Source organism: Oryx dammah, unplaced genomic scaffold, assembly GCF_014754425.2.
Source record: "Oryx dammah isolate SB20612 unplaced genomic scaffold, SCBI_Odam_1.1 HiC_scaffold_24, whole genome shotgun sequence".
In the NCBI taxonomy this organism is placed as follows: domain Eukaryota; kingdom Metazoa; phylum Chordata; class Mammalia; order Artiodactyla; family Bovidae; genus Oryx; species Oryx dammah.
The window spans coordinates 65,831,749-65,854,715 of NW_024070208.1; the positions used below are offsets into that span (position 1 = coordinate 65,831,749).

The window sequence follows — 22,967 nt, forward strand, 5'->3', positions numbered from 1 at the left end:
TTGCCTTTTCAAAGAAAGATTTTAAGAAGAAAACTACCCTTAGAACTCAAATAGAACTGGACCACATGTTCAACAGCAACTTACTTTATTAAGAAACTTAGTACAGGTATGTGATTAGTCAATGATATGAATATAAACCATAAATAATACCTACTTTCGTTAATTAGTTTTATTTATACTAGCAGGCTAGTTTATTAATGCAGTTCTCTGATTTTACATATATATTTTTATTCATGTATTTTGCATTTGCATACATTCAAACTGTATAAATATGTATAGCAGTAATTTATTGTGATTGCCATTTTATATAGATAATTTGATTCCCTCTACTTTAAAAAATTAGCAAACTTTGTAAGTCTTGGAGGTTAATACTGTGGTGTAAGTAACAACATGTCTTTGCTTTAAACTCTAGCAAATATTACATTCTCGGAAAGACTGGAGCATGGTTTCTAACTGTCTTTAATATTTTCTATTTAAAAGGTAAATAAGATTTGTGGCCATCCAGTCAGAACACCCACACAAAGCCCCCGTTGTTCTTTTGATGGAAGCAAAGAGAAGCATGGAATGAAGATCTCTATAAGAAATGGTGAAGAGACACTTGCCAACAGAAGAAAGTAAGACATTTGTTTTACAACCAGAAAGAGAAAGAAAGTAAGCCATTAATTTTACAACAGAATAGAATGTTTTCAATTAAGTAGAACAAAATACACTAATGAAGAAACAACAGATCAACATTAATTACCTTTAAAATTCAGTGTTTCCTCCTATTCTATTAACTAGGAAGTAGGTTCAATTCAGAAGACCAAAATACCTAAGATGAGGGATATTTTTTTATAATGCAATATGGCCTGTCTTACACACATATGATCATGCTGCTGCTGGTGCTAAGTCGCTTCAGTCATGTCCAACTCTGTGCAACCCCATAGACGGCAGCCCACCAAGCTCCCCAGTCCCTGGGATTCTCCAGGCAAGAATACTGGAGTGGGTTGCCATTGCCTTCTCCAATGCATGAAAGTGAAAAGTGAAAGTGAAGTCGCTCAGTCGTGTCCGACTCTTAGCGACCCCATGGACTGCAGCCCACCAGGCTCCTCCATCCATGGGATTTGCCAGGCAAGAGTACTGGCGTGGGGTGCCATCGCCTTCTCTGACATATGACCATGATACACTTCAAATGTGGCCAGTGTACAGTGTTAGTACAGCAATTTGCAACACTTAGTCATCTTGCTTAATTGAAACTATGCCCATTGAAACTATGCCCCCTCCTTGTGGTAAATAATATTGAGTTATATACTTCAGAATTTATAAAGAGCACAGATCTCATGGTAAGTAAGTGATCTTACCACACACACACAAAAAAAATTTGACTAGTGTGACTGAGGATTGAATTTTTAATGTTTCATAATTTCAATTAATTTTAGTTAAAGTTTTACATGTAACTAATAATTACTATATTGGACAGAATGCAAGACAAAGAGTGCGTATATAAATGATGTGATTAATGTTACTGAATGTTCAGTTCAGTTCGGTTTAGTGGCTCAGTCGTGTCCGACTCTTTGTGACCCCATGAATCACAGCACACCAGGCCTCCCTGTCCATCACCAACTCCTGGAGTTCACTCAGACTCACGTTCATCGAGTCAGTGATGCCATCCAGTCATCTCATCCTCTGTCGTCCCCTTCTCCTCCTGCCCCCAATCCCTCCCAGCATCAGAGTCTTTTCTAATGAGTCAACTCTTCGCATGAGGTGGCCAAAGTACTGGAGTTTCAGCTTAAGCATCATTCCTTCCAAAGAAATCCCAGGACTGATCTCCTTCAGAATGGACTGGTTGGATCTCCTTGCAGTCCAAGGAACTCTTAAGAGGCTTCTTCAACACCACAGTTCAAAAGCATCAATTCTTCAGCGCTCAGCTTTCTTCATAGTCCAACTCTCACATCCATACATGACCACAGGAAAAACCATAGCCTTGACTAGACGGACCTTAGTTGGCAAAGTAATGTCTCTGCTTTTGAATATGCTATCTAGGTTGGTCATAACTTTCCTTCCAAGGAGTAAGCGTCTTTTAATTTCATGGCTGCAGTCACCATCTGCAGTGATTTTGGAGCCCCCAAAAATAAAAAAAATAAAGTCTGACACTGTTTCCACTGTTTCCCCATCTATTTGCCATGAAGTGATGGGACCAGATGCCATGATCTTTGTTTTCTGAATGTTGAGCTTTAAGCCAACTTTTTCACTCTCCTCTTTCACTTTCATCAAGAGGCTCTTTAGTTCCTCTTCACTTTCTGCCATAAGGGTAGTGTCATCTGCATATCTGAGGTTATTGATATTTCTAGGTATCTGTTAAAAGAAAATAATGTCAATACCTTTTATCTTGAATACTGAAAATTGCTATCTGTTGACTCAAAATTATAAGCATTGATTTAGTTTCTTGCTTCTGTAGCTCACATTTCTATACTGTGCCCATCATTATTTCACTTCTTAAATTAAAGCCTTCATTAGTATCCTTTTGGTAGTTGGTGATTAAACTAAAAACTATTTAATACTGAAGGGAACATTTGTTTTGGTATTCAGTTGACCAGTACAATGGCAAATATTAGTTTCTCAGTAGTTTTTAATTGAACTGAAATTCAGAATTATGTATTTCTTTATTAATTCAAACATTATTTCTAACAATGCCTGTTGGAGAATTCAGTATTTTACACAGATTTACTCTCTGTAATTTAAAAAAAGGTTTCTTTCCTTTTGGGATAGTGCTCTTACTTGCCTCTTCCTCTCCTCAGTTGGGTTATAAGCAAGTGATAAAGAACTGAGCTATTGCTGGCTATGTGCTACCATAGCAATACAGTTAGCACAATGTTTGCATGTAAAGTAGCTGTGATTTTTGGGGGGGAGGGGTAGTTTTCTTTTTTCAGTTTAAGCATTTATAGTGATCAGTAGTCATTTCTTGCATTTGAGAAATTGGTATGCATTGGTTGGGCTTCCAGGTGACTCAGTAGTTAAGAACCCACCTGCCAAGCAGGAGACACAGGTTCAATCCCTGGATTGAGAATAACCCCTGGAGAGGGAAATGACAACCCACTCCAGTATTCTTGCCTGGGAAAGCCCATGGACAGAGGAGTCTGGTAGGCTACAATCCATGGGACTGCAAAGAGTTGAACACTACTTAGCAGCTAAACCACCAGTACCACATGCTTTGGGTATGGTGGTTCTTATAGTAAAACCCACGTAAGGAAGATCTTAACTTCCCAAAGGTTATGGCAGTTTCACCACCAAAATGACCTTGATACTGGAAAACCAAGACAAAACCCAATACTTAACATGGTTTATTCCCTTCCAAATTAAAGACCATGCAGGTGAAATGTTACAAAATGACTCAAGAGCAGTGAGGGGACTTATCTAAATGGAAAGTTTTATAAAAGTCTATCCTGGTCATTGAGTAGACCTCGATGTCACCAGTCTTGCAAACTCTCTATTCCTATGCTCTTGACCAGTCAGTCACCATTAGCCATTTCCTGTGAATAAGCATAAACTCATCATAGGTTAATTTCTTGAACAACCAGAGGTCCTGCACTTGAGCCTACTTAGCATTTGATTTTTATACATTTTTTATTGCCACTCCTGAATGGAACTTAATTGCTGTGATAGTATATTTCTGCTTGAGGCCTATATACTGTGCAGACTTATCCATAAACAGGGGCTTCCCAGGTGGCACTGGTGGTAAAGAACCCTCTTGCCAATGGAAGATACATAAGAGAAGTGGGTTTGATCCCTGGTTGGGAAGATCCCTTGGTGGAATACGTGGCAACCCACTCCAGTATTCTTGCCTGGAGAATCCTGTGGACAGAGGAGCCTGGTGGGCTATGTAGTTCATTGGGTTGCAAGGAGTCTGACACAACTGAGTGACTTAGCAGAGAGCAGCATCCATTAACTAGACCTGAATTTTATTTATCCTTTCTTATTGTAAGAAAGACTTTTTAGACCAAACAATGCAGAAGACTGAAAATAAGAAAAGATTTTATTTTGCTCTTAGGAATTGCAATTCCAGAGACACAGATTCAGATGAAACTGTTGAAGGTGGGCAAAGAGTCAGGGGCTTATAAAGACAAAAGCCACCAAGGTTGTTAAAGTTGTCTGGAAATAATTATGATTGATTCTGATGAAAGAAAGGAAGTATTTATCCTTAAGGGCTATTTCAGGATTCAATTCTATTTTATTTTAGGGTTCAATAAGTGGATAGTCTGTCATGAGTTACTTGGGGTAAGGATGAGATGAGTATCATTGGGCAGATATTTTGGGTGCCTGTATTAAGACAATATGTGGTCAAAGGTCAGATTCCATCCAGGCTGAAATATGCATACATCACACTTTCTCAGCAGACTCCTGGCTCCATTTTAGAAAGCTCTCTTGGAAATACCATTTTGATTTTCCTTTCACAACTTGAATTTTATTTACCTTTCATCAACTGATCTTTCCCCATGAGGTCATAAATTTTGATTGAAGTAGATGGGGCAGCATAGGAATAGGTGCTTCCTGAGTCTGGGCTACCTTCCAGGCATCTTGTGCATTTTCCATCTGCTTGAGCTTGATTTCCAGTAGATCACTTCCCCTTGATGTTATGTTGCTTCAATACAAGCCTGATCTTATAGCCTGGCAGATCAGATAGCACTTAGCTCCTCATGGGCATCTCAGGTTGCAGAGTCACTTGCTGGCTTATGGTCAAATGTGCAGTTTCTGTCAGAGTCCAGTTGTAAACCAAGCAGTTAGTTGACCAACATACTGAGTGACAGATCCACCAACTGACCAGTCAACTAACCAAAAATAGTGTTCAATAAAAGAAAAAATGACTTACTCCAAAACTCTTGATGTGTATACTTTGATTTTTCTAATGAGGCTTTCAGGAGTCTCTGCAGAACATGTTTATGTGCCACCAGCACTTCGGTTACCATTGAATAGATGAACTAGGTGGTCTGGACTGAATGTCTGAGCAGCTTGGTGATATTTTATAAATGCGTTATAGCAGTATGCTATGTTGTAATATGTGTGTAATATGTTTTCTCTAACATGCAAAGGGATCCAAAATTTCTGTGCTTCTTCCTGTGCTCTAGGTTATCTGTGCAGAGATTTGCCTTTTAAATTAGAATATCCCAATTAGATTTAGACTACTAGACATTTAGAAACCCTGCTGAATTGTCAGGCACTCAAAATGTCAATATTTTCCCCATCAGAGTCATTCACTTGTCTACTAAGTTATCTAGGATAATGTGATCAATATTTGGTTATCAGCTTGGTGTCCTGTAGGATGTCTGGATGATTGTGGCTCTTGTCTGCCATGGAGTGGGAGAATTGCCTTGAGGTCTAATAGTGACTGTTCTTGCCAGCTGAAAGTGAAATGTTTCTAATTGTCCTTACTAATTGGTAAGGAGAGGAGAGCATTTGTCAAATCATTAGCTGGATAGCAGGTGGCAGGACCTGTTTTGATTTGCTCTAGCAGACAACACATGCAAAGAAGTATGTAATTGGAATCACTGTCTGACTCTGGTTATGATAATCCGACCTTTCTCCATGGCTACCCCATGCACACAGACTGGCCGAGCAAGTGAAGTCAATGGTGAGGTGTTCGGATCACCATTATTACACTTTTCCTGGCTTCATGACCCTAAACTGAGCAATTCCCTAAGCATATTGTGATAGTGTGATATAAGGTAAGAAATTTATATTTGTTCTTTGACACCATTTGTGACATAGAACTACTAAAATGCTTGGATCTTCCTAAGTGATGAGAGCAGAATGGTGTTTTTTGTTATCTTAATGAGGTGACTTTTGGACCCCACCTAAGTATGGGGGCTGGTTATCTAGAAAGTCAACTTGTGAATAGAAGGTTGGAACTTTTAAAACACAAAGCTTTCTCTCTCTTTTTTATATTTTTGGCTGAGTAGCATGTGGGGTTTTAGTCCCTGACCAGGGATAGAACCCACACCCTCTGCAGTGGAAGTACAGAATCTTAGCTACTGGACGGAGCAGGGAAATTGCTGAAGGTTCAAACTTTTAGTCTCACTTTCCAGCCTCTGGTGAGGGGGAAGGGGTCATAGGGTTGACTCAATTGCCAGTGTCCAATGAGTTAATCAATCACAGCTGTGTAATGAAGCCTCTGTAAAACCCCAAAGAAGGTGCTTTGGAGAGCATCCTGGCTGGTGAATATCTGGAACTGCTGGGTGAGTGGCCTGCCAGGAGAGAGTGAAAAGAAGCTGTATGTTCCACTCTCCAGTACCCCGCCCTATGTAGCTCTTCCATCTGGCTGTTCTGGAGCCATATCCTTTTATAATAAACTGCGGACCTAGTAAGTAAAACATTTCTTGGAGTTTTGTGAGCTGCTCTAGAAAATTAATCAAATCCAAGAGGAGAGGAGGTCATGGAACATGTGATTTATCCAGTTGGTCAGAAGTACAGGTGACAACCTGGACTTGAGACTGCCATCTGAAGTGTGTGTGTATGTGTGTGTGATGGTAGGGGGCTCCATCTTGTGTGACTGAACTATTAACTTGTGGAATCTGATGCCATTTCTGACTATATAGTGTCAGAATTGAGGTGGATTTTCAGACACCCTGCTGCTGTGGAAAAATCACTTTTGCTGCTGTGGAGTCCCCTACTTCCTCTCAACCAATTGGTATCCTCTCTTATAACAATTCTCTGCTGGAATTGGTATCAGAACCAGTACAGGTATGATAGTCCTTTGTTTTACTATTTCTGTACAAGAGGTAGTTTTAGGGACTTCAGTTTGGCCCTTGCTCCATGAGTTGAGTAACCAGTATGGGGACTGTGTGTCTTCTAAAAACATATTCTGAAGTGTGAAATAGACAAACTTCTGTGGACTCACTTGGCCCAATGTGAACCTAAAATTTAAACTCCCTTGACCTCTGTAAGCCCCAGTCAGATGGAGAGAGTAGAATGGCATTCTAGGTCTTTAGGATTATAGTTAACTGAGAGTCAGTATATATTCCTGGAAAGCAAAAAGGCCACAGGTCCCTTAAGGGAAGACATGAAGGAAGATTTATGCTATTTAAAGGTTGGACTTGTGCAGGGATCTTCTCAGGAGAACCCAGCCTTACTATCACTATAGTGAAGGTATGTGGAGGCTGAGATGAGGGTTAGGATGGCCATTTTTTAATGTTAAATAAAGTGACATTTTTTATTTTTAATTTCCAAGGATTTTTTTTCTTGTACTATCTTTTTTTATTAATTCACATCCCACTCCTATTTCATGGGTGATCTAGTTTCTTATTGCTTATATGTTAACAAGTTTAATTATATAAGTTAATTAATACAAACTAATATAGCTTTAAAATTTTAATCATTTCCTACAATTCTGTTTTTCTGTCTTCTCTGAATTTCCTTTTTTTCTGTTTGTTCAATTTCCTACAAGATTCCTTTGAAATTTTAATTTATCCATTTGTAGGAGTTTCTTTTTATGTTCTCTATATTGTGTATTAGTTTTAAACTGTGAAAACATGTTCTATCTAAGATGATATTTCAGTTAAATGTAAAAAAAAATGAGTTTATTGGTAATTTAGTCTAAAGTGATCTTTGTTAAAAATTCTTAAGTTTATAAAATATGTTTTCTTATATAAAAATGTCTTTCCTGCATCAATTGAAAAATATATATTCTGTTTTTCACACTAGCACTATAGTTTTGTTTCTCACATTAATATATGTAGAGACTACATCTTTATATATGCCATATATGATGTAAAGTTTCAACTTAAGTTTTCAGTTCTAAGGCAGATTTCAAGGGATGCTCTAAAACAATCTATCATTTTCCTTTTCTCGCTAATTTTTAAAAAAGATTCAGACTCATTCAAAGTTCCCAAAGATAGATACACTGACCTGTTTTAAGGTCTCTATGAAATTGTTGTTTCCTTTTTTATTTTCTATTTTTTCTTTTGCTCTTAAAGATTTTGTTAATCTTATAAGCTCTCTTATTTATTCTTTTACAAAATTTTCTTAGGTGTTTGTGGAATTTACTTTTTCAAATATATTTTCCAATCTTGAGTTTTGATGAAAGTTATATTGAATACAAAGATTGATTCAGTCAAAGATATGTTTATAATGCTGTATATGGCTACTTTTTTGTACTCCATTTCTAATGGTCAATCTGTTCACGGGACTGAGTTGTCTCTGTGGGTCATCATATGGTGCCCTGGTACAGCCATTCTGGCAAGAGGCTTGCTGTACCTGGTGAAACTCATATACACTAGAGTCTACCTTCTTAGGAGGTTTCCCTGGGAAACTTGCTTATTCTGATGTAGTTTGTAAAATGCAGCAGGGTCTTTGACACTGTCTTACCATGTAAATGAAAATAAACACTATTTTATTTATTAAAACTTTAAAACTTGTTTTTATATACAAAGAAGTCATGCTGCTGTTGCTGCTAAGTCACCTCAGTCGTGTCTGATTCTTTGCGACCCCATGGACTGTAGCCCACCAGGCTCCTCTGTCCTTGGAAATCCACAGGCAAGAATACTGGAGCAGTTGCCATGCCCTCCTCTAGGGGATCTTCCCAAGCCAGGGACTGAAGCCGTGTTTCCTGCGGCTTCTGCACTGCAGGCATATTCTTAACTGCTGAGCCACAAGAGAAGCCCTAAATAAGTCATAGTCTTTAAAAATCACATTGTTATAATTTAGATTTAGTTTCTTTATTGGCACATCTTATAATAAAATTCCGTTGTTTAAAATTATGGTAGATTTATGGCACAGGACTTAAAACATGTATATTTTGAGGTCTTTGTGGCACAGTAAGAGTTTAATTTATATATTTTCCATTATTCAAACAATTCTTTTGAGGTTATATTTGTATAACCATTTTTTACATAACTAATTTGATCTCTTTGAGGTGAGGTAGCCAACAGTATTTATTAAACAATGATTAAGTTTTTGGTTTTTAAGTGGGATGTTTTGGCTAGGGCTTGATAGGCCCTGTGAGATCTTGACCAATGGCTCTCCAGCCTCCTACAGGCAAGTTCTCAGCATCCCCTGCCCCCAGGTGACAGGCTGCCACCAGGCCTCAGGTTTGCAGATTGGCCCTTGTGCCCTTGGGCTTCCCAGGCAGTGCTGGTTGTACGGAATCCGACTGCCAGTGCGGGAGATGTCGGAGCCAGGGGTTCAGTCACCCATGAGCGACTGAGTGGGGAGATGCCATGGAGGAGGGCATGGCAACCCACTCCAGTGCTCTTGCCTGGAGAAGCCCATGGGCAGAGGAGCCTGGCAGGCTCCAGTCCATGGGGTTGCACAGAGTTGGCCCTGACTGAAGTGACTTAGCACATTTAGTCCATGGTGTCAAAAACCAAACTCTACTGAATTAAGAAAAAAAGGCAGAAAGTTGAGTTTATTACAAGAATTGCCTCCTGCAAAACTGGAAACTTAAGGCTATGGGAGCAGTGAGCTCTGAGTTGCTAACAGACTAGAGAATTTTATGGATAAAGATGGAGATTATTTGTTTTGTTTTGTTTTTTTTTTTCAGCTAATTGGTTGCCTACTGGTCTTCTTTCTTATTTGGATTAGGGTAACTGAATTAGGGGAGCAGGAAGTTCAGAGGCGACACAAAAAGACTTGGTGTTTGAGGGATTGGCTGGTGTCCTCTGCCAATTCATGAAAAGAGCTGTCAATTCCTGTAAGGTTAGGTTAAGTTTCCTTTATACATCTGCCTTGACCATCTCTGTTTTGTTCTTCACCTAAATGACTCAATATTAGGTTGGTTCTACAGCATTTTACATTGACATGTAATATACTGAACTAATAGTTGGGTTTAAGGCTATCATCTTTTTATCTGTTTTCCCTTTACACTATGTTTTTCATTATTCCTTCTTTCTTTCCTTCTTTTTTTTTTTTTGTAAACATGTACCTTCTTGTCTTGGTTATTTTCTCTCTTTAAAAATTCTTTTATTTTTAAATGGAGGATAATTGCTTTACAATATTGTGTTGGTTTCTCTTGTTTTCTTTTGAGTTTAGCTGGTATTTATTTTGTCTTCATAGCTTTTTAGATTTGTTTCTTTATTCTTCTTTTAATGGTTGTCATGGGAATCACAGTATGCACTTTTAATTTTTACCTTCTACTTTAAATGAAAAGTTTTACTACTCGTTGAACAATCTAAGCACCTCAGAGCAGTTTCACTCCATTACTCTCTTACTGTGGCTTCCCTTGTAGCTCAGTTGGTAAAGAATTTGCCTGCAGTGCAGGAGACCCAGGTTCGACACCTGGGTTGGGAAGATCCCCTAGAGAAGGAAATAGCATCCCACTCCAGTATCCTTGCCTGGAAAATCTCATGGACAGAGGAGCCTGGTGGGCTGCAGTTAATGGGGTCGCAAAAAGTCAGACAGGACTGAGCAACTAACATTTACTCTGTTACTAGGATTTGTGCTATTTTTGTCAACGAATCTTATTTCTACCAACATTTTAAGAACCACCAAGACCTTTTGTTATTTTGTCTTTGAGTGGTCAATGTTGTGCTGTGCTTAGTCCCTCAGTCATGTCTGACTCTTTGTGTACACATGGACTGTAGCCCACTGACTCTGTCCATGTGGATTCTCCAGGCCAGAATACTGGAGTGGATAGCTGTTCCCTTCTCCAGGGCATCTTCCCAACCCAGGAATTGAACCCAGGTCTCCCACACTGCAGGTGGATTCTTTACCATCTGAACCACCAGGGAAGCCCAAGAATTCTGGAGTGGGTGGCCTATCCCTTCTCCAGGGGATCTTTCCAATCCAGGAACTGAACTGGGGTCTCCTGCATTACAGGCAGATTCTTTACCCTCTGAGCTACCAGGGAAGCCCTAAGTAGTCAATATTTACCTGTAATTACTCACATATTCTTTCTGGTGCTTTTTTTTTTTTTTTTTTTAGTTCTATGGGTTTATCCAGAATTATTTTTGCATTAGCCTGAGTACTCATCTCTCATTGCTTATTACTAGTGATGAATTCTCTCAGCTGTTGTTTGAACCTACCTTCATTTTTCAAGAATATTTTCACTAGGTCTAGAACTTCAAGTTATTGCCGGCTACATTTTTAAAACTGTAAATGTCCAAGCCATGATTACATTTATGACATGGTACTCCATTAAGCAGCATGAAGGGTTTGATGGAAACATCTAATGTGAAATGTAACTAAGGCCATGAATGTTGTTAATGCCCTGCTCACATCCCTTTGACTGGTCTTTTTACCTGCTTCCTGGCCACTGTGTCCTGCACAGTGTCCTGCTGATAATGCACAGCTGTCTTATTATCTGGGACATTTCCCTCAACACATATGAGCCTTCTTTATTGGTTATGTCATGCTACCTAACAAATCATTCCAAACTTAGTGGCTTAAAGCAATATAAGCATTCATTATGTAACTTTCTGTGGGTCAACAATTTGGAGCTGCTTAACTGGGATTTTGGCTCAGGGTCTCTGGAGATTGCTTTCAAGAAGTCAGCTGGGGCTGCAGTCAGCCTGAAGGCTTGAGTGGAACTGGAGTGATTATCTCCCAAGAGAGCTCACTCACACATGGCTGTTGGGAGGAGGCTTCATTTTTTTTTTTTTTAACGTATTTATTTATTTTAGGCTGTGCTGAGTCTTCATTGTTGAACAGGCTTTTCTCTAGCTATGGGAAGCCTACTCTCTGGTGGTGCAAGGACTTCTCATAGAAAGACTTCTCTTGTTGAGGAGCACAGGATCTAGAGCCTCGGGCTCAATAGTGGTGCTACATGGACTTAATTGTTTCACAGCATGTGGAATCATCCTGGACCAAGGATCAAACCTGTGTCTTCTGCATTGGCAGGCCAATTCTTTACCACTGAGCCACTAGGGAAGCCCAAGGACTTGGTTTTTTGTCACAGTGACTTCTGCACAGAACACTTCAGTTTTCTCACCATGTTGTGGCTGGTTTCCCTCAGTGCAAACAATCTAAGAGAAGTAAGGCAGAAGCTGCTGAGTCTTTTATGATATAGCCTCCAAGTCCCACATGGCCATTTTTTCAATATTCTAAAGGTTCTATGTCCAAGGTAAGAGAAACCCAAGTAAGGTGTTGCGAGAGGGCATCAGAGGGCAGACACACTGAAACCATAATCACAGAAAACTAGTCAATCTGACCATACAGACAACAGCATTGTCTAACTCAATGAAACTAAGCCATGCCGTGTGGGGCCACCCAAGACGGGTGGGTCATGGTGGAGAGGTGTGACAGAATGTGGTTCACTGGAGAAGGGAATGGCAAACCACTTCAGTATTCTTGTCTTGAGAACCCCATGAACGGTATGAAAAGGCAAATGAAAGGATACTGAAAGAGGAACTCCCCAGGTCGTTAGGTGCCCAATACGCTACTGGAGATCAGTGGAGAAATAACTCCAGAAAGAATGAAGGGATGGAGCCAAAGCAAAAACAATACCCAATTGTGGTTGTGACTGGTGATAGAAGCAAGGTCCAATGCTGTAAAGAGCAATATTGCATAGGAATCTGGAATAGTAGGTCCATGAATCAAGGCAAATTGGGAGTGGTCAAACAGGAGATGGCAAGAGTGAACATCCACATTCTAGGAATCACCAAACTAAAATGGATTGGAATGGGTGAATTTAACTCAGATGACCATTGTATCTACTAATGTGGGCAGGAATCCTTCAGAAGAAATGGAGTAGCCATCATGGTCAACAAAAGAGTCCAAAATGCAGTACTTGGAAGCAATCTCAAAAAACACAGAATGATCTCTGTTCGTTTCCAAGGCAAACCATTCAGTATCACAGTAATCCAAGCCTATGCCCCAACCAGTAATGCTGAAGAAGCTGAAGTTGAATGGTTCTATGAAGACCAACAAAACCTTTTAGAACTAACACCCAAAAATATGTCCTTTTCATTATAGGACTGGAATGCAAAAGTAGGAAGTCAAGAAACACCTGGAGTAACAGGCAAATTTGGCCTTGGAGTACAGAATGAAGCGAGGCAAAGGCTAATAGACTTTTGTCAAAAGAATGCACTGGTCATAGCAAACACTCTCTTCCAACAACACAAGAGAAGACTCTACACATGGACATCACCAGATGGTCAACACTGAAATCAGATTGATTATATTCTTTACAGCCAAAGATGGAGAAGCTCTATACAGTCAACAAAAACAAGACCGGGAGCTGACTGTGGCTCAGATCATGAACTCCTTATTGCCAAAATCAGACTTAAATTGAAGAAAGTAGGGAAAACCGCTAGACCATTTAGGTATGACCTAAATCAAATCCCTTATGATTATACAGTGGAAGTGAGAAATAGATTTAAGGGCCTAGATCTGATAGACAGAGTGCCTGATGAACTATGGAATGAGGTTTGTGACATTGTACAGGAGACAGGGATCAAGACCATCCCCATGGGAAAAAAATGCAGAAAGGCAAAATAACTGCCTGGGGAGGCCTTACAGATAGCTGTGAAAAGAAGAGATGCAAAAAGCAAAGGAGAAAAGGACAAATATAAGCATCTGAATGCAGAGTTCCAAAGAATAGCAAGAGAGATAAGAAAGCCTTCCTCAGTGATCAATGCAAAGAAATAGAGGAAAACAACAGAATGGTATAGACAGACTAGACATCTCTTCAGGAAAATTAGAGATACCAAGGGAGCATCTCATGCAAAGAAGGGCTCAATAAAGGACGGAAATTGTATGGACCTAACAGAAGCAGAAAGTGCTACACTCAATATGCCAGCAAATTTGGAAAACTCAGCAGTGGCCACAGGACTGGAAAAGGTCAGTTTTCATTCCAATCCCTAAGAAAGGCAATGCAAAAGAATGCTCAAACTACCACACAATTGCACTCATCTCACATGCTAGTAAAGTAATGCTCAAAATTCTCCAAGCCAGGCTTCAGCAATACGTGAACCATGAACTCCCTGATGTTCAAGCTGGTTTTAGAAAAGGCAGAGGAAGCAGAGATCAAATTGCCAACATCCGCTGGATCATGGAAAAAGCAAGAGAGTTCCAGAAAAACATCTATTTCTGCTTTATTGACTATGCCAAAGCCTTTGACTGTGTGGATCACAATCAACTGTGGAAAATTCTGAAAGAGATGGGAATACCAGACCATCTGACCTGCCTCTTGAGAAATCTGTATGCCAGTCAGGAAGCAACATTTAGAACTGGATATGGAACAACAGACTGGTTCCAAATATGAAAAGGAGTATGTGAAGGCTGTATATTGTCACCCTGCTTATTTAACTTATATGCAGAGTACATCATGAGAAATGCTGGGCTGGAAGAAACACAAGCTGGAGTCAAGATTGCCAGGAGAAATATCAATAACCTCAGATATGCAGATGACACCACCCTTATGGCAGAAAGTGAAGAGGAACTAAAAAGCCTCTTGATGAAAGTGAAAGAGGAGAGCAAAAAAGTTGGTTTAAAGCTCAACATGCAGAAAACGAAGATCATGGCATCTGGTCCCATCACTTCATGGGAAATAGATGGGGAAACAGTGGAAACAGTGTCAGACTTTATTTTGGGGGGCTCCAAAATCACCGCAGATGGTGACTGCAGCCATGAAATTAAAAGACGCTTAGTCCTTGCAAGAAAAGTTATGACCAACCTAGATAGTATATTCAAAAGCAGAGACATTACTTTGCCGATTAAGGTCTGTCTAATCAAGGCTATGGTTTTTCCAGTAGTCATGTATGGATGTGAGAGTTGGACTATGAAGAAGACTGAGCACCGAATAATTGATGCTTTTGAACTGTGGTGTTGGAGAAGACTCTTGAGAGTCCCTTGGACTGCAAAGAGATCAACCAGTCCATTCTGAAGGAGATCAACCCTGGGATTTCTTTGGAGGGAATGATGCTAAAGCTGAAACTCCAGTACTTTGGGCACCTCATGCGAAGAGTTGACTCATTGGAAAAGACTTTGATGCTGGGAGGGACTGGGGGTAGGAGGAGGAGGGGACCACAGGGAATGAGATGGCTAGATCGCATCACCAACTCTATGGATGTGAATCTGAGTGAACTCAGGGAATTGGTGATGGACAGGGAGGCCTGGCATGCTGCGATTCATGGGTTGCAGAGTCGGACATGACTGAGCGACTGAACAGAACTGAACTGAACTGAACAGAAGTAGAAGAAATTAATGAGAGGTGGCAAGAATACACAGAAGAACAGAATAAAAAGGATCTTCACAACCCAGATAATCATGATGCTCTGATCATTCACCTAGAGCCAGACATCCTGGAATGTGAAGTCAAGTGGGCCTTAGGAAGCATCACTATGAACAAAGCTAGTGGAGGTGATGGAATTCCAGTTGAGCTAATTCAAATCCTGAAAGATGATACTGTGAAAGTGCTGCACTCAGTATGCCAGCAAATTTGGAAAACTCAGCAGTGGCCACAGGACTGTTTTCATTCCAATTCCAAAGAAAGGCAATGCAAAAGAATGTTCAAACTACCACACAGTTGCACTCATCTCACACGCTAGTAAAGTAATGTTCAAAATTCTCCAAGCCAGGCTTCAGCAATACGTGAACCGTGAACTTCCTGATGTTCAAGCTGGTTTTAGAAAAGAAGAGGAACCAGAGATCCAATTGCCAACATCCACTGGATCATGGAAAAAGCAAGAGAGTTCCAGAAAAACATCTATTTCTCCTTTATTGACTATGCCAAAGCTTTTGACTGTCTGGATCACAATAAACTGGAAAATTCTGAAAGAGATGGGAATACCAGACCACCTGACCTGTCTCTTGAGAAAGCTATATGCAGGTCAGGAAGCAACAGTTAGAACTGGACATGGAACAATAGACTGGTTCCAAATAGGAAAAGGAGTACGTCAAGGCTATATATTGTCACCTTGCTTATTTAACTTATATGCAGAGTACATTATGAGAAACGCTGGGCTGGAAGAAGCACAAGCTAGAATCAAGATTGCTGGGAGAAATATCAATCACCTCAGATATTCAGATGACACCACCCTTATGGCAGAAAGTGAAGAGGAACTAAAAGGCCTCTTGATGAAAGTGAAAGAGGAGAGTGAAAAAGTTGGCTTAAAGCTCAACATTCAGAAAACGAAGATCATGGCATCTGGTCCCATCACTTCATGGGAAATAGATGGGGAAACAGTGGAAACAGTCAGACTTTATTTTGGGGGGCTGCAAAATCACTGCAGATGGTGACTGCAGCCATGAAATTAAAAGATGCTTACTCCTTGGAAGGAAAGTTATGACCAACCTACATAGTATATTAAAAAACAGAGATATTACTTTTCCAACAAAGGTCCATCTAGTCAAGACTATGGTTTTTCCAATGGTCATGTATGGATGTGAGAGTTGGACTGTGAAGAAAGCTGAGCACCAAAGAATCGATGCTTTTGAACTGTGGTGTTGGAGAAGACTCTTGAGAGTCCCTTGGACAGCAAGGAGATCCAACCATTCCATCCTAAAGGAGATCAGTCCTGTGTGTTCATTGGAAGGATTGATGCTAAAGCTGAAACTCCAATACTTTGGCCACCTCATGCGAAGAGTTGACTCATTGGAAAGGACTCTGATTCTGGGAGAGATTGGGGGCAAGAGGAGAAAGGGATGACAGAGGATGAGATGGCTGGATAGCATCACTGACTTGAAGGACATGAGTTTGAATAATCTCTGGGAATTGGTGATGGACAGGGAGGCCTGGCATGCTGAGATTCATAGGGTTGCAAATAGTTGGAGATGACTGAGTGATTGAACTGAACTGAAAGGTTCTACAGGTCAGTTTTATCAGTGTGAAAGGGGACTACACAGAGGCAGGAAGGAAAAATTACTGGGAATCGTCCTGAAGAGTGGCTGTCATACCACTTCACCCACCTAGATGAGGGAGGTAAACTCCCACCTACCTCACCCCCTTGGTGACAGCTTGCAGGCGATGGCTAATCTACACAGGGGAATACAAGGCTTGCCTTTGCTCAAGGTGATGGGAACAAATATGTGGTGAAATTCATGCTGCAGCTCTCCTTGTGGGATCTGGCTAAAGCTGAACCAACATCACTGCTTAACTGCTATTGCCCTTCTGTTAAGAACAGTCCCTCAATAGATCTCCTGCATCCACATCCCTGTCTCAGATGCTGCCTCTAGGAGATCTGACCTAGACACATAAAATAAATACGGAATGTTGCTGTTCAGTCGCTCATCTGTGTCCAACTCTTTGTGACTCCATGGACTGCAGCACACCAGGTTTCTCTGTTCTTCGTTATCTCCAAGAGTTTGTTCAAACTCATGGCCAATGAGTCTGTAATACCATCAAACTATCTCATCCTATGTCATCCCCTTCTCCTCCTGCCTTCAATCTTTCCCAGGATCATGGTCTTTTTCAATGAGTCAGCTCTTATCATCAGGTGGCCAAAGTATTGGAGCCTCAACTTGAGCATCAGTCCTTCCAATGAATATTCAGAGTTGATTTCCTTTAGGATTGACTGGTTGGATCTCCTTGCAGTCCAAGGTGCTCTCAAGAGTCTTCTCCAACACCACAGTTCAAAAGCATCAGTTCTTTGGCACTGAGACTTCTCTATAGTCCAACTCTCATATCCATACAGGACTACTGTAAAAACTATAGCTTTGACTATATGGACCTTTGTCAGCAATGTGATGTCTCTGGTTTTGAATATGTTGTCTAGGTTGGTCATAGCTTTTTTTCCAAGGAGCAAGCATCTTAATTTCGTGGCTGCAGTTACCATCTGCAGTGATCTCAGAGCCCAAGAAAATAAAGTCTATCACTGTTTCCATTTTCTCCATCTTTTTGCCATGAAGTGATGGGACCAGATGCCATGATTTTCATTTTTTGAACGTTGAATTCTAAGCCAGTTTTTTCATTCTCTTCTTTCACCTTCATCAAGAGGCTCTTTAGTTTTTCTTCATTTTCTGCAATGCCAGAATGGCCGAAATGCAGAATAAGTGTGAACTAAGGCAGAAGTGACAGACTTTATTTTCTTGGGCTCCAAAATCACTGCAGATGGTTGAAAGGTTGTTGCTGAACCATGCAAAGACACCGGGATTCTTGGCCTCCGGAGGAGAAGAATTCAATCTGGGGCCAGAGATGAGGCTTGATCGCTCAGAGATTTTGTGTAATGAAGTTTTATTAAAGTATAAAGGAGATAGAGAAAGCTTCTGACATAGACATCAGAAGGAGGTAGAAAGAGTACCCACTTGCTAGTGTTAGCAATGGAGTTATATACTCTCCAAAGAATCCAAAGAAAGTCTGGAGGTTGTAAAGACCTCACCAGACCTACTCCCGTAATTTACATTTTAAAATAACACGATTAGCCAGAAGGTTTAATCCAGAGACTGTCCTCAGGCAGGATACATTGTTATATAATCCTAAGGAATGTAGAGGAAACAAAATTTATCCTTTCTTCCTCCTTGATAATTCCAGACCCCTCTCTCCTTGGGGACCCCTGCCTAGGAAATGACTCTCTCATGGTGACTGCAGTCACAAAATTAAAAGGCAAAGTTTGCTCCTTGGGAGAAAAGATATGACAAAAGTAGACAGCATATTTAAAAGCAGAGACATCAGTTTGCTAACAAAGGTCCATGTAGTCAAAGCTATGGCTTTTCCAGTAGTCATGTACAGGTGTAAGAGTTGGACCATAAAGAAGGTTGAGCGCCAAAGAATTGATGCTTTCAAACTGTGTTGTTGAAGAAGACTCTTGAGAGTCCCTTGGACAGCAAGGAGATGAAACCAGTCAATCCTAAAGGAAATCAGTCCTGAGTATTCATTGAAAGGACTGATGCTGAAGCTGAAGTTCCAATACTTTAGCCATGCGATGCAAAGAACAGACTCATTTGAAAAGACCCTGATGCTGGGAAAGATTGAAGGCAGAAAAAGAAGAGGACAACAGAGAATAAAATGATTGAATGGCATCACTGACTCAATGAACATGAGTTTGAGCAAACTAAGGGAAATAGTGAAGGACTGGGAAGCCTCAAGTGCTGAAGTCCATGGGGTCACAACTAGTTGGATATGACTTAGTAAGTGAACAACAACAACAAAGTATCATCACCTATCCTAAATATTGATATTACTCTCTATGTTCCTAAGTTACTAACTTTTTTCTTTTTTTCCTTCCTCTTCTTCCTCTGAATTCCTACAGAACCTTTCTGTTAAAAGCACTGCTTTCTTGTTCTGTTTGTAACATTTGAAGAAGGAAATTTACTTATTAAATTCTGTCTCTGGATCTAAGGGTTGTGCTAAGCTTGTTGATTGAGTCTGGAAAAAGAGGAACTGAACTGTAGTTTATCATTATTATTATTTTTTATCACATTTTGGAGATGCATTTTGTTGATCAAAATTCATTTGGGTGTTTCCAAACCTGAATGAAATTTTTGGCCACCCCAATACTTATTTAGGTACCCAATTTTTCCCATGTACGTAGTGTACAAGTAATGAGCTAATTGGAGACTTGGAATGATTGATACATACCAATTCTGGAGGTCTCTGAAAGTTGACAAAGGTAAGGAAAAGCTACTACTCCTTTAAACATCTAGCAAAGCATCACTATTTAGCTTTCCTCGGGCAGAAACCAAGTCAACACAGCTGTAAGGAATATCACACTCATATAACTATCTAAACCAGCCCGGGCAGAGTGCTTTTGCTGTGGCAGTTCCTGCTCTCTGCTTGATTTCTTGAAGTTATCTGGTAAGAATAAGCTATTAGCAAGCTTAAATCGGTGATAATTAGCTGTACATTATTATTTCAAAGCGGTGTGGCTGTGCCAATTAAGTGGGTAATTAGGAAAACCCCAGGACAGTAAATTAAGGCAGAGTCTCAACACCAGTGCCCCATCTGTTCTACAGCAAGCATTCCAATTAGCCAAGCTTCTCATTTAAGAATATGCCAATTAAGGGGATGGGCTGCAAGCATAAGTGTGTATCAGGGATAATAGAGACTGTTTTGGGTCTTAGTAAATGTAAAATATTTTTAATGTCATAGGTGACTTTGATCTAAAGGTGGGGAAAGGAGAATTTTTAGATATCCTGGATTTTTAATGTTGGAAACAAAATATAATTTAAATTATTTTCTGAGTTTTTGTTTCTCTTAATTTTCTCTTCAGAACTGAATTGAGATATTGTATCAACAGGAAGTTCCATTCTAATGTGATTATTAAATCTCGATTTGAGTGAGGATTTTACCACTTGGAACATTAGACAGTTTTATTTGTTGAGGGTGAGAAGTAAAAAGGACATTTGAAATTGCATAATTTAAGGAGAGGAATGAATCAGGGCATCATTCTTATTCAGGATGGGTCTATGAAAGCAAATTAATTTATCCCCGTGTATCTCAAAAGAACACAGTGATATGGTTAAAAATAACTAAATTATAATAGGAAAAATTCTAAACATATACTGAATGAGGAACACTCAATATTATATTTAGTATGATTGCAAGACAGCTCAGAAGGCTCAATTAGCTTTATTAAATAGGATCAGTTAGCTTAAAATTCATGAATTCATAGCTATATTGTCAAATACTTTATTAGTGAAAGCACAGTTAATTTTTAAAATTCTTGATGTGTGTTTGGATACATGATTCTTTTATATGAGTAAGTCATTATTGACACACTGAGCTTAATGAATTGTCTATACACATAATCAGTGGATGAAAGTATCCACAGTTCAGGAAAAAGTCAGCTCTTTGAAAAAAAAGTTATTAGCATTTGTAGGACTGGAGAAAACAATTTCCAATCTATTTCCTAAAAGGAAGTTAGTGCTTCTTTGAGGTGCCATGGATATTTATTACCTGTAAGTTTAATTTACTAAAATAAAGGTCATGTTCCCTTCTATGAGAATATTGCTGTTTAATTTAAAACAGTGCTTAGTGAGTAGTGGCAGTGAGGGCACCCAGAGCAGGGCAGGTCAAGGCATGCCTTCAGATGAGGGGCAAGAGGCCAGGCCAGAGCAGGGCTAAAAAAACAGGAGCACAGGGCAGGCCAGTGTCAAGCCCTGTGTGAGTAATGGAGAGCAGGACCCCTGGGGTCAATACCCAGGCACACAGGAAGAAGGAATGCCAGAAGGCAGAGCAAACATGTGGCAAAAGTTTAGGCTAGTGGTGCTTAACCTTTTGTGGGTCATGTATCCCACTGAGAACCTGATAAAATCTCTCAGAACAAGAAAGTTCATAAACAAATACATGTAAAATTTTGCTGCACTGAAAAGTAAATTGCTCCAGTTAAGCTGAGTATTAAAAATAATGACTTCAAACTGGGTTTGCTCTACATTTTAGATGTTCATGGATGAATTAATGACCATTTCATGAAATATTGGAAACTATTTCCAAACTATAGGATACATAACTGTCAACAATATATGTGCTGAAAGGAGAGATGGCTCCAACTGCTTGCTATAAACTAGAAATTGAAATTGTGATGGTCTTAGAGGTTTGGTGTCCAATGGATGCTGCTCACTTTTTGTTTTGATGGTGACAATTATTGAAAATTACAGGAAGCAAACTTATGTGGTTATCAGTGTCTGCAGTTAGAACTCTCATAGCTTGCTTGCTTAGACAAGGATAGGCTATCAGGGAACATGAGATTTATTCTAAATTCTTCAAGTTATTTACATCCATAGTCCATAATGCTTTAGGCCTCAAGTTAATCTGTGACATCTGTATTACTGAGACTGTCAAATTTAAGTTAATGTGAGTAGAAATAAATCTCTCCAAATTTCTCACTACAAAAAGAATAATAAAATATATTTCTCAGCTACAGGAAAAATGACCTTTAAGTTGGACACTTTTCTAACTGGTTCTCCAAAACCCTTCTATTTCCCAGCAAATAACAGCTTTGCCATATGAGCTTAGAGGCTTTTCGGTAGTGTTTTATAATAATGACTGTAGGGTTATCTCATTTATGTGGCTCAAATTATTCCCCCACCAAGAAAACCAAATTGTCAATGAAATTTTCCTTATCTAATATACCTGAAAGCAACTTCCTTCCTTTTCACAAAAGGTGAATATTTTATCCATTTTCCTTTGGAAAGTCTGTGAACATCTGGAGTTAAAAAGAACCCCAAATTCAGCTTCCATTTTTTCACTCCAACTTTTTAAGAGGTGAGGAGGAATTAAATTTGTGTTGTATTGAAATTGATGATTTTTATAGGAGTGCATAAAAGATATATCAGAATTTTTAGCAGAATCTATGGGGCATATATCAGGATAATGTGATGCTTCTTTCTTTTACTAAAGTAGCAAAATTAGTTGTCCTATGAGTGCTCCATCTACAGCAGGAGTACTGAGCTCTTTCTTTCTCTTGGTTTAAATCCATCATCAGCATTTAAAGTGTCCAAATCATGCATACAGATAAGAGGGGAAAATGGAGAGTAGGTAGACCCGAGAGATAGTCTTATTTTTATCCAGTTGCATGTTGAATAGAATTAATAAAGCTACCAATTTTTACATAGTAGTGCTCAAAATAGAAGAAACCTATTTATAGAGTGAATTCTATCATTTAATGGAAGCTTTGCTTTTTTTCAATTTTTCTCATCTTCACTCTAAGACACACATTTATCTCAACCGTTTCCAGAAACACCATGGTCTCCAGAATCATATGTGAAATATTTTGTTTAAAGGTGCAACTGATGAAAGCTTGAAGGTAGTTCTGGGACATTTCTTTCTGTTAAACAGAAAGCCTATATTCATAGACTTACAGACTTGCAGATCAAATTTTCTTCCAAATAATATGATTTATTCTGGTTGATGACTTTTGAAGATTAACAGTTTAAGACACTCTTTTGGCTGTGTTAGTTTGACTCTCCTTCAGTAAGTATCTTGTTAGACATGGAACACTGCAACTTTGGCGACCTGCAAATTGAGTGAATCCAAAGGATTTATAATATTGTATTTGTTTTGCCTACATTTTGCAATGTAAGCTAAATGTAAACAAAGATATATGTGAATAATCATAATGGAAGGATGTATTACTTTGATTGATCATATGCACAGTATTTTAGATGTCATAATTGGGTAAATG

At 39.4% G+C, this 22,967-nt stretch overlaps 1 protein-coding gene across 1 annotated transcript in view; it reads left to right on the forward strand.

Annotated features, from left to right (window-relative positions):
• Window positions 1–22,967, forward strand: part of GPC5 (glypican 5) — a 1,587,765-nt gene that overhangs the window by 347,725 nt on the left and 1,217,073 nt on the right. The window contains exon 4 of the mRNA XM_040267332.1: window positions 481–614. Within this exon, the coding sequence (XP_040123266.1) occupies window positions 481–614 (134 nt within the window). The remainder of the gene's footprint in view (window positions 1–480; window positions 615–22,967) is intronic.